The sequence below is a fragment of the Rhinolophus ferrumequinum genome, chromosome 4, assembly GCF_004115265.2.
Source record: "Rhinolophus ferrumequinum isolate MPI-CBG mRhiFer1 chromosome 4, mRhiFer1_v1.p, whole genome shotgun sequence".
Classification (NCBI taxonomy): domain Eukaryota; kingdom Metazoa; phylum Chordata; class Mammalia; order Chiroptera; family Rhinolophidae; genus Rhinolophus; species Rhinolophus ferrumequinum.
The window spans coordinates 59,580,086-59,591,801 of record NC_046287.1 but is presented as its reverse complement, the minus strand read 5'-3'; the positions used below and the strand labels follow the sequence as shown (position 1 = coordinate 59,591,801).

At 37.2% G+C, this 11,716-nt stretch overlaps 1 protein-coding gene across 3 annotated transcripts in view; it reads right to left on the bottom strand.

Moving 5' to 3' along the window:
- Positions 1-3,376: 3,376 nt before the first annotated feature.
- ZMAT4 (zinc finger matrin-type 4) overlaps positions 3,377-11,716 on the bottom strand; it is a 325,908-nt gene continuing 317,568 nt past the window's right edge. For all 3 annotated transcript variants that reach the window (XM_033104618.1, XM_033104619.1, XM_033104620.1), the window contains one exon: positions 3,377-5,243. In XM_033104618.1, coding sequence (XP_032960509.1) covers positions 5,228-5,243 — 16 coding nt within the window. In that variant the 3' untranslated portion in view covers positions 3,377-5,227. The remainder of the gene's footprint in view (positions 5,244-11,716) is intronic.

Below are 11,716 nucleotides of genomic sequence, written 5' to 3'. Positions count from 1 at the left end.
AAGAATTAATTCAGAAGAAGAAAGGAGGGAAAACTTAAACCATTTGTAAAGGCTCCTAAAGACAACTGTGGACACGTAGAGGTCAGGGGTTGGCTTTTCCCTACACAGTGTGCTCTCCTTGATGCTCTGACAGTTCTGTCTAGAATAGCAGTTGCTGTAGATTGCCTTCCTTGCATGACGACCACCCTTCATTCCATTCTTCTCAGGCTCAATCAAAGAGATTATACTTTTTGAAAAAATAGGAAAACATCCCTACGACCTTCTTACATATATGCAGTGTTAATAATTTCCTTGGAACTAATATTAAGGAGGCTAATCACATCCTCCCATTCTGAGTTCCTTGGAGACCATTTATAGCTAAAGTAATGGACCGAGAGCACATGGGGTTGACCCAGCATGGCAACTCTTTGGACTTTCAGTAATAAAATCATTAGCACTAATGTTGTTATGCAAACCCCATGCAGCTATGAAGGCAATTTCAAGAAATATGAGAACATACAATAAGAAATTGATTTCAAAATAGAACATTTGGTCACTGAGTTGGCCACCACAAGGAAGCCTATCTTGCTCATCATTGGTGGCCTTAGAGTCAGAAATTGTAATCATTTGAAGAACGACAATTCAAGTAGAAAATGTGCTGGGAGTTCTCAAAATAGTAAGGATGAAAAGGGGGAATTTATTCTTGTATATAGTTATTTCACTTTTTTTCTTTAATTAAAAATGAATAAATTTACCAGCCAAATATACTCCATTGTACATTACTTCAACTTTCTGAAGTTGACTCAGCCCTGATTCATCCTAGTGACCATCTGTGGAATGAGGGAACGTAGGCTTGGACTTGAAACAACCACAATTGATGTGAAAGTTTGGCACATGACAATACTCGTAGTTTGACTGTTCTTCAGAAACAGTGTAACCTGTTAATAATAATAGTTGGACCTGAGGGGACAGGTAAAAATAGATTTTTTTCCCCCTTCATTCCTATAATCTGAAGATTATAAAATGTGGTTTTTAAAGGTCAGAATAAATTGCTAATTAAGTTGAGGCATCTGAAATTAGCAAATAAAACTTCTACTTAGAATAGTGACTAAGGAGTAATTAATCATACGGGAAAAAAATGGCAGCAAAGTAGAGCCAGCAGTAAAATTATTTTTTTAACTAGTTGCCGTAGAGCCTTCACATGCCAGTACTAAGAAACTGTTAGATATTAATTTTTTTCCTTTCTCTTTAAGTTACACCTAAAAAAAAACAAATGATGTTCAACATTTTTCTAGGAAGACACAAATCAAGGCAGATGTTCACCTGTACAACCTCTCTTGCAGGTATTCAGAAATATATGGACTAGCTATGACTCTTCCCTCTATCTTTTACTCAACATGTGAAGGAATTAAGGGTTACGTTATCATAGGCATAATCTTAAACCCACTCTAATTAATTCTTAAATATAAATCACTGACAATTTTTGGCATTTTAACTATTGTATGACAAAATTACTTAAGACACTCTTTAAAACCAGTGTTGGCACCCCACCACCACCACCACCACCTTTGAGAATGCCTGCTTCAAAATCTGCTTAAGAAAACATTTTGGTTTTGCTTCTAGGTGCTTTTTGCTTCCTTAGGCGCTACATTTGTCAGACTTGAGTTTGATGCTCTCAGTCCATGCTGAGATGCTCAGGCTTTCACTTCACATCAAGATATTTGTGTATTAAATTTAAAGCCAAATGTATCAACATAAATGTTACAATGAAATATCCAGATAGTTAATTTGACATGCATATCTTAAACTAGAAAACAAAGACAGCATTTATATAGAGGTTTATATTTTTAAGCAGCTGACATTTATTAATTACTCAATCCACACAAACCTATGAGGTAGTTTAGCATGAATTAATTAAGAAGCAGAAAAAGAAAAGATCTGTCTTCACAATAATATGTTGATCAGATCCTTCTCATTCTGGTCACAAAAGAACAACAATCAATTCTTTGTACAAGCTGGTTAAATGAGCAACGAATATTTAGCTTGGATGGAGTGTACAGACAGTAGTTATTTTATTACCTGACAGTTTAGAAAGGTTATTTTTTTATTGGAGTTCTAATATGCTGTGCTCTCAGTGACCTGTCAGAAACACCTCACTTAAAGATCAACTATGGAAGAGGTGCACCCTCACCCCCACTAACCCCCCGCTGGGGCTCAAATTTCCCTATGAGATTATTAGCATTTTTCATCTATCTCATATTTTTCGTCTCTTGTTCTGATTGGTCTAATAAACTCACTTCAGTAGAAAGGTATAAGGACTCTTGCAGCTCCAATTTATGTTTATATGTCATCTAAGAGGCAGATGAAAAACAAATTCTATTGGTCTTTGTAGTCAAGTAATTGCAGATGAGAGTTTTATTACCAATTTAATCAGCAAGAGGGATCACTGCAGTCCTCTCCACTTAACAGATTGCTTTATGATCATATTTATTAGTGCACTTGGTTGTGAAGACTCTATATAATAAAAGCTCATTAATTTGGGTTTCACTACCATGGCATTTGTGGCCATGGACACAAGTGCTAGGCTGAAGCTTACCTCTGTACTTAAAGAAGAAAAACTCTTGGCAAAATAAGAGAATTGCAAGACTAGGAGTATTTTTTATAAGAAGTCATAGACTATTTCAACCCCTTAGCAAGTATCCTTTTAAATACAAAAGTTTTACTCTAATATAAGGACACTGTTAGGTTTGTGTGTTAAGTTAATTTTGAATCATTTCTCCCTCACTGGAGCAAAACTTCGAAAGGGCAGTAGTTGGTTAGTTAATTTGACATTACTACAAGTACTCTGGAACTGTGAAAGTACTTTCAAGATTGATAATTTGTATAGTCTCACTCTTTCAAATAGATAGGGTTCTCCTTTAGTTGCCAAATTGAGATTTTACAGGCAAACCTGGACTTGCCCTCATCTCTCCCGGAATCTCTGCTGTAGTCAGGTGGCCCTACTGGAACAGTGCAACAAAGCTCAGATATGCATGGGTCGCTTCTTCTCCTCCAGAATTAATTTTGCTATTTGAAAATATTTACCTTATATTTCACTCCCATTCATTCATAATGAAACTGGGATGTAAGATGTGAGCTAATTAAACAAATACAGTAAAAACAAAAAAAAAAAAGAAGAAGAAGAAAAAGAAGAACAAAAATGACAACAAACAGCTAGCTTCCCAAACAGGGATGTTTTCATTTATATGATGTCCCCAAATAGAAATAACATTCCTAGGCTTTTCCTGTTTAAAGCTGACTATGTCACCGCCATGGTAGACTATACTGACAATTTCCCTTATCTGCATGGGCAAAAATAAGTAAAGAAATTTAAAAACAAACGAAACTTCTGGCAGAGTATTCACTTTCACTTGACAGATTGCCAAAGAGCAACGGTACTTAGATGAGGAATTCTGAAATAATAGGATTATTATATCTGGAAGCTTAACTATAAAAGGTTGGCATAGCCTCTCTGTAGAGCAAAAGAGATCTATGTTCATAGGCTCATCTGTAGGATATTAGGTTATTAAAACAAAACAAAACAAAAAACCTGAGGGCATGAGCTCATTCACTAAACACAGAAACAAAGACTTTTTTGTTGTTGTTGTAACTTGGACAGTGCGTATTTTACAGCAGAATTGACAAACAAAACCTTATTTTACACATTTGAACTAAAGTCATCATTGGAGGTTTGTAGTTCTGTTATGTGCTTTCCCAGCACAGCAAAACAGATTGTTTTCCATCAAACCCTCCTTCCTTCCCACACGACTGCACGTGGCTGGTGTGGCAGCTTCTCTCTGCAGGCACGGAAACTGGTCACGCTGGCCCCTCCTGAGTGGGCTCTCTTCAAGGGAATGGTGCCAACTTTCAAACACCTTAATAACAACACTGTGCATTTCTAAGTCATTTCATTTATTGCTCACTGAGCTGTAACCATCTCAGCTCTCTGTGGAAAAACAATAGATCAGAAAAGCCTGGGACCAGGAGATCAATTGCCTGTGGTCACAATGTACAAAAGGCAATCCCAGCCAGAGCACTGAGAAGCATCATGAATAGAAGCTAAATGCCTGGCTTTGCATCCAGCCTGCAGGACACCAAATCCAGTCACGAGAGAGAAGAATTAAACCTAGAGAAACAGCTTTATGATTTACACTGAGACGTTCCGCATCCAGAGAGTAACAGGGTTCCAGTCTGCCATGCTGGCCACTGGTGTTCTTTCCAAAGTGATCGAATCTTGGTTCAGCAAGAATATTTCAGTGAGACACAGAGGAATAGGGGACCTCACCATACCCAAGGCTGTCATTCTTCAGAATTTACTCAACTGGTTTCCAAATCATCAGTACACCACACTAAAGCCCACAAGTCAGGCCAACTTTGTAAGAAGTATTCATTTATTTCTCTCTCATTCTGGGGTTTATAATTCTTCTTTTGGATGCCTTTGGGAAAACATTTCATCAAGGTCAACTGCTGTGAAGATGTTTTTGCCTAAGAGGATCATCATGCAGGCAAACTAATTCTTTTCCTAAGCTATTATTTTGGCAGCTTGCAAAAAGGACTCAGCTTAACTTGGAGAAACTGTTCTTTGAATGATCAGGAAAAAAAAAAGATGAGGATCCTTCTTCTATTTGCCCTCTTCATTCTCGTTGTTCAGATGGCAAAACTGGCTCACATTTTTTAAGGTAAAATTAGAAGGACCCATACTTGTGTCCATTATGTATCTTCTACTAATAGTGATTCTGGTTCTGTGCATGTTGCCACAGTTAGGTTCAACATGATGAAAAAAATGTTTATTTCTTGGTAGAGGTGGTTTACAGCTCAGTCATCAAGGACTTAATAGAATAATTTTATCTGTTAAGGAAATGTAGAATGAACTGGAGATTTAGATTTTTCTACTGTCTTTAAGTTTGAATGATGTTCCCACTGTTCGCTATAGGGTTATAATTTAGAATATGTGCTAAATAAATTATCAGGAAAGAATTTAAAAATCCAAATATCATAACTTACCACAAAATTAAAAAAAAATAAGGAAGAAAGGAAGAAAGAAAGCTCATTTATTCTCCAAAACTAAAATTAGTCATATGTTAATCTGTGAATCCTCATAAGAAATGTTCATTGTTCAAGAAAGAATCCTCCTCTGGTGGTTGATAAGCAATTCTCCAGGGCAGAGAAATCCTGACATTTTTTTCTCATCTCTTGATTGATGTTTTCACTACTTATTCTTCAGGCTATAAGACAGAAGGGAACACAGTCTTACCTTCTTTCATAATTACATATTCCAATCTCTCTCTCTCTCTCTTTCTCTCTCTCTTTCTCTCTCTCTCTCTCTCTCCTCTTTCTCTCCCCTCTTCTCTCTCTCTCTTTTTCTCTCTCAATCTCTCTCCACCCACATCACTTTATCCATCAAATTAAAATAAAGCTGAATTTACATGATAAATCTTTTAACTTGTAAATAATCTGTGTATATGATAACTCATTTACTAATGTCATCTCTATGTATATAGAAGAAAATATATATCTTTACACTATCAATCTAGACACTAAATTCATTCTGAAAGTTTTTAAAATGAAAATAAATTGATTTTTAGTTATGGCATACTGCATAGATCCACCTCTAAGTTTCAGTATAACTACTTGTACAAACCTCCTGTTGGGAGGGGAGAACAATATTACAGCATTTTGATTTCAAATTATTACACACCTAATTCTCAATTTATTCAGAATTTTCAGTTAGATAAATAGGAAAACTTGTTTCTGGTTTTTCTTTCAAAAGATACTGATTTAAATCAAATAGATAATTGATTTTTAAAAGGTTTCCAGTTTGTTTTTCTTTATGATAAGCAGATATTACCATTTATTGCATGCCTACTATGTGTCAAGAGCTTCACATTTATTTTACATGATAATTTAATCCCCCAAACCACCTTTAATGTGAATATTATTTCTCCCCATTTTAAAGGTGAGACTGAGGCTTAAACTGGCTACATTAATGGCACAAAGTCATAAAGCTTTCGAGGGGTGAGAGTTGAACCCTGGGAAAGATCAGAAACAAAAGGGAAAAAGCTGGTTCACGTTATGTGCATGGGATGTATCTTATGCTATTGTAGACGTCCTCTGGTTGCATTGAGGCTGCCCAAATAGTATTTTCTAATAGTTGACTATTAATCCTAAAGATACATTTTAGAGGGGAGTGCTGGAGCAGGTAAAAATCCTTACATAGATTTTCTTATCCCTTATCACTAAGATTTAAATATCTTAATGGAAACTGATAAATGAAAATCCACTAGCTACAAAGGAAAATTTATCACTCTCCTAGAAGCACACAATATATCTTGAAATTTTATTTAAAAAAAAAAAAGCTGAATAGAATAACAAAAGAAAAGGGAGACTACATGCATTTTTTGTTTTCTGTAAAAATAGCTTTGAAATTTTGCTTTGGAATGACCCTGGTGACAACAACAACTTTTAAATAGTTATAAAAAGTAAAATCCTGTTTTAGAATATTCACTTTCTGTTACCATCCGGTCATGGCCTAAGGAAATTCTGTAGTGTTGTCACCTTCATGAATTCATGTGACATAAAGGTCGGAAGCTCTCACTAAGCAAACAAGTATGATCTCATTTTTATAAACTGCAAAGATGAACGTTTTTCAAATTAAAATGAGTTTGAAGTGCTGTATCCGCATGTCATTGTTGAAGACCAAACATATCCACAAGTGAGCAATCTTAAGTCATGATTACATCATTAGAGGAAAGCAGAAGAGAGTTCCTTTTTCTAACTTATAATAAAAGTGGTATATTAAGAACTTAATTCCGTAATGCAAAAGAATACCACACTCTTCCTTTATAGTCAAAATAACAGCTCCTTCCTGAACTCACAGAAGTAATGACAAATTAAAATGCCTTTCAATTCCATATAGCTTTTATAATTATTTATCTGTTACTGTTATTATTGCTGCAAGGGCTCCTTCATATTATAGTCTGCATCCTATTTGACACAAAACAACATGGAAAATTTTGCTATTAATAAATATGCAGCCATCTAATCCAAGAAGAAAATTCTTTTTCATCTGAGAGATAAGCTGCATAATTCATGTATTTTCAGAAATTTCTTTAAATAGAAAATTGAAGAAAGGCATAGGGACAAAAAGAATTCATTACATCATTCCCATTTGTGGTAAAGAACAATCTTTGTTCTCAGAGTCTTAAATTCGATTTGAGTTGAAGAGACAATTTTCACTGCACTGTACACATACCAAGGATACTCATAGAGCTCACTTTATTTTCAACATATATCATCATAAAAATGAGGACAACATAGCCTCCATTTCACTTCCTAAAATAAATAAATAAATAAATAAATAAATAAATAAATAAATAAATAAATAAAAACAAATAAACAAGGTAACAGTAACTTAAAGCTACTAGAGAGTTTTCTTGGGGTCTTAGACTGTAGTTAGAAAAACTTAAAACCATTCGGATTGTGTACCTCTACCTTTCAAAAGGAGAAATTTCCATGCCACTGAACTATGTGGCTCCATCTAACTTCTCCAGCCCGTTGGAGCTCCTGCCACACAGGAGAACGTGATCACCTCGCACGGCAGGTCTTGCATTTCAAGACCCCAAGCCAGATGAGAATCACATTTGTAGGACCAGTTAAATAAAAATGCTTCTTTCTACTAGTCATTCTTTTCCCATTCTGACCTGGGAGGTTTAGAGGGGGAAATGTTCTAAATTGGGTATGAGATAGTAGTCTCATGTCGACTAGTAAGAACTTCTTAATACCTGAAAAAGAGTCTTAAATACTGAAATGAAACTGTTCTCACCATTAAAAATGACCAGAAATGTATGCAGTGTTTGTGAAATATGATCATGATGAGGGAGAGAGGTGGGGAAAGCCTTCTGACCAAGTGTATTTGAAGGTGGTAACTATAGTAAAATTTACTGATTCATTTGCCCCGTGCTAAATTTAACCTGTTTGGTACACCAATTAAAAAACAAACCAGAACATCCTCAGTCATTATCAAGCCTAGTTTCTGATTGCCAGGGAGCAAGTTTACTGTGATGTGAAAAATGAAATCATGGACCATGGCTTATATGAAATGATACAGCCAGAATTTGTTAGATGGGGAGGAGTTATATCCCAGACATTTTCCACAAACATGTTGCTGAACTGTCATGACTTTGCACTTGTTCAACCTACTGAGATGTGCCATGAATGACACTCAAGGACTTGTCACCTTTGCTCAATTTATTAAGATAGTATAATGAGAAACAAAATTAAATTAAATTTCCAAAATTGAACATCTCTCATTTTTCATTTTCTTTCCCTGCATTCCCTAACTTGGAAAAAAAGAACTTAGGGCAGAAATTCAGTGTTTTCCTAGGCATGTTGTTTTCTCCCTCACTCCATAAACAATCATCCACAGATCTCATTGGCTTCCTATTTCACTCTTAAATATGTCATTTCCTCAGCTTTGCCTGGCCATGCCCTATTCCAGGCCCTTGACATTCCACTAGATTCTATCTGGCATCTTTGCAACCAGCTCTGCTGCTTCATCACCCTGTTGTGGTAGTTCTCTAGGTTCCCATCACCTACTGCAGAAAAGTACACTACACTAACATCATTTGTGATGTGACCGCTGCCTTCTTCTCCTGCTCCATCTTATTGTCAATCATGCCCTCCCCAACCCTCCCACCCCCACCCTCCCATAATCACTCTAAACTCTGATCACAGAGAATGACTTGAGGTTTTGCCAGGCTCTCACATGCTTCTATGGCTTGCACAGACTCTTCCTTCTGTCTGGGAACTCATCCCCTGACCCTTTACTTGCCTAGCTTTTAACATCCCTCTCAGCAGAAGCTTGTTTCCTTATGATATCCTCTCCTAAACTTACCCTGGCCCAGCAAAATGTATTTGATATATTTTGAGCAGCTATGTGGAAGTAGAGAACCAAACCTTAAGAATATGCCCAAGCTACAGGAAGTGATCAGTAAACTGGTATGCTTAAGACAAGATATGAATGTGTTTTGCTTCTGAGAAGGGTGAACAGCAAGGGAATGAGGAAGGTTGGGAAGAAAGGGGAGAAGAGAAAGATAATGTGGGAGCAGGGGAGGAGGCATGGAGAGAGTGGAACCAGAAAGATGGCTTTGTTCTGTGCATGGTGCTATCTCTGTATGATACCTAAATCTCTGATAGTTGTCTAAACAAATGAAATACTTGCAAAATGTTACTAGGAGAAGTCTATGTAGTCTGATTGACAAGAGGAGAGGGTCGCACTCAAAGTTATAGGGGGAGAAAGATATAGAAAGACCACAAGACATAGGGAGTTAAAAAGCATAGGCAGGGTTTTGGATACCAACAGACTTACAAACTTTGTTGGGCAGCCAATCTAAGATGATTGGAAATGTGTTGATGGGGTTCAGCCAACATCTCTGACATCTGGGTGACACAAGATAAATTTATCCAAATATTTCTTGGGAAACAAATTCTGTCTATTTATGACCAGTACATAAATAAATTATTTGAGAAAATTTAGGTAATTAAAAGAAAAGTCAGATATTATGAACATTCAAGAAAGTGTGATTATTCAAAAGTATAGAATATTTTAAATGAATGCAGTTATATCACTTCCTAATACACAGAGTTGCAAAACAGACAAGAGCAATTTGTAATTAACTTACCAAAACACCTAAGAAAACAAGCCTCCCCTGCTTATATAGAATTTTCATTGTTTATATGCAAATTAATGCCCCTGATGTGCTTGAGAACAATTTATTCCTTTAACAAGGCAAACATTCTCTTTATAATCTTATTTACACTATTCATTTGCTTTGCAAAACATTTTTCATAAAAATCACAAAATAATGAAATGTTAGAGGCAGAAGGGACCCCAGATATTACAGGAAAGTCCAAAGTCCTGATTTCACAGAAGAGAAACTTGATGGAGCCTCTGACACATCCATATATCCTCATCATTCCTGAGGCCTGCACCCTTACTCCTGGAGCCCCCTTATCTATTCCTATATCAGGGGTTCTAGGCACATCCGAAGCAGATGCAAAGAGAGCAAGGAACCTGCAAAGTGCTGGGCTTTGGGGCATCACCAGGGCTCATCAGCCTCCTAGACTGATGTAGGAGGGTCCAATACCCCTATTTAGAGAACTGGCGGCCTGGCTAATCCCTGTTTGTTTCTAAACTCAGCTCCTACTTCATCTCTTGCAGGCAATCTTTCCCGACTCCCTGTTCCCCCTACCCTGTCCTAGCCAGGCGCCCATCCTAAGGTCTTCCCTTTGTTGTGTCTTTAACCACATCATGTGGTCATCTTTTGTTTACTGTCTGTCTCCCTTTCATAGAAGCCCGTGTCTTTTTGTGTTTGGGCATGGCCTGACACAGACTCAATGCATAACCTTCCCCAAATAAATACATGAGGAAAACTAGAGAGGAAATCTATTGCCACATTAGGAAGAAGCCTATCTCCCAGATACTCACAGTCCTCATTTCCTGTCCTATCCTGGGCAAGTCCATTCCCATCCTGAATTTTCAGAGAAGAAAAATAATTAAGTTGTCAAAACATCTCTCTCTAATTATGTTCTACTGTTTTTCTAATAGAATCAAAGGGCTTATGATATACAGTTAGAAAACTTGGCTTTAAACTTCAGCACCAATTGTTACTAGTTGGATATTCATGTAGAATATTTTAAACTTTATTTAGCCTCAGTTTATCCATATGTAAGACAAAAACATCAATAGTATCTTCTACAGGGAGGAGCATGAGGACTAAATGAGATAATATACATGAATGTGTTCAGTAACCACTAAAAATTTAGAGATTCTTTTGTTCTCATCCTTGTTCTTAATCACTTGGAAAAAAAACAAAAACCCTCTGATGCAGCTGTTACATAATAAAATAATTTATCTAGGTTTTGTCCCAGATTCTTGGGGTGGAGCTCCTAAGCCCTTGGCATTTCCCAATTGATAGGAGTGTCATGGTAGGCCTTGCTAGTTTATGTTAATGAGCTGACTCATGGCGGGTTCCTAGATAATTTCAGGATGGGCCTGGCCATGCTAGAAAGACCAACAATGTAATTAAAGGGTTGAGGCTTTAGCCAAATGATATTAGCCGGACATCTAGGGAGGGGAGGACGGCTGGAGATTGGTTCAGTCACATGGCCAATGATTCGATTGATCAGGCCTAAGTAACAAAACCCCGATGGAAACTGGACAGTAAAGCTCAGTTGAGCTTCCTGCTTGGTGAACACATCAATATGCTGGGAGGACGAGTGGTGCTTCCTGATTTCATAAGGAGAGGGCACAGAATCTCTGCATTTGGGACCCTCTGAGGCCTCACCCTATGTGTCTTGTCTGGTCCTGATTTCTATCCTTCATAATAAAACTGTAATCATAAGTCTAGTGCTATCCTGAGTGTTGTGATGCCTTTTAGTGAACTCCCATACCTGGAATTTGTAGCCACTTGGTCAAATGTGTAGATCGCCTGGAATCCCAATGCTTATAGACAGTGGCTGAAGTGAGGGTGGTCTTGTGGAAGGCTGTGCCCTTACCATTTAAAGTCTTTGCTAACTCCAGGCAGCTGATGACAAAATTTCATCGCATCATTGCAGGAGCAAACCTATCTGATGCTGCCTCTGTGAGTCAGTGGACAGAGGCCAACCCCACTTCTTTGTGGGGCAGGCACTGAGCAGG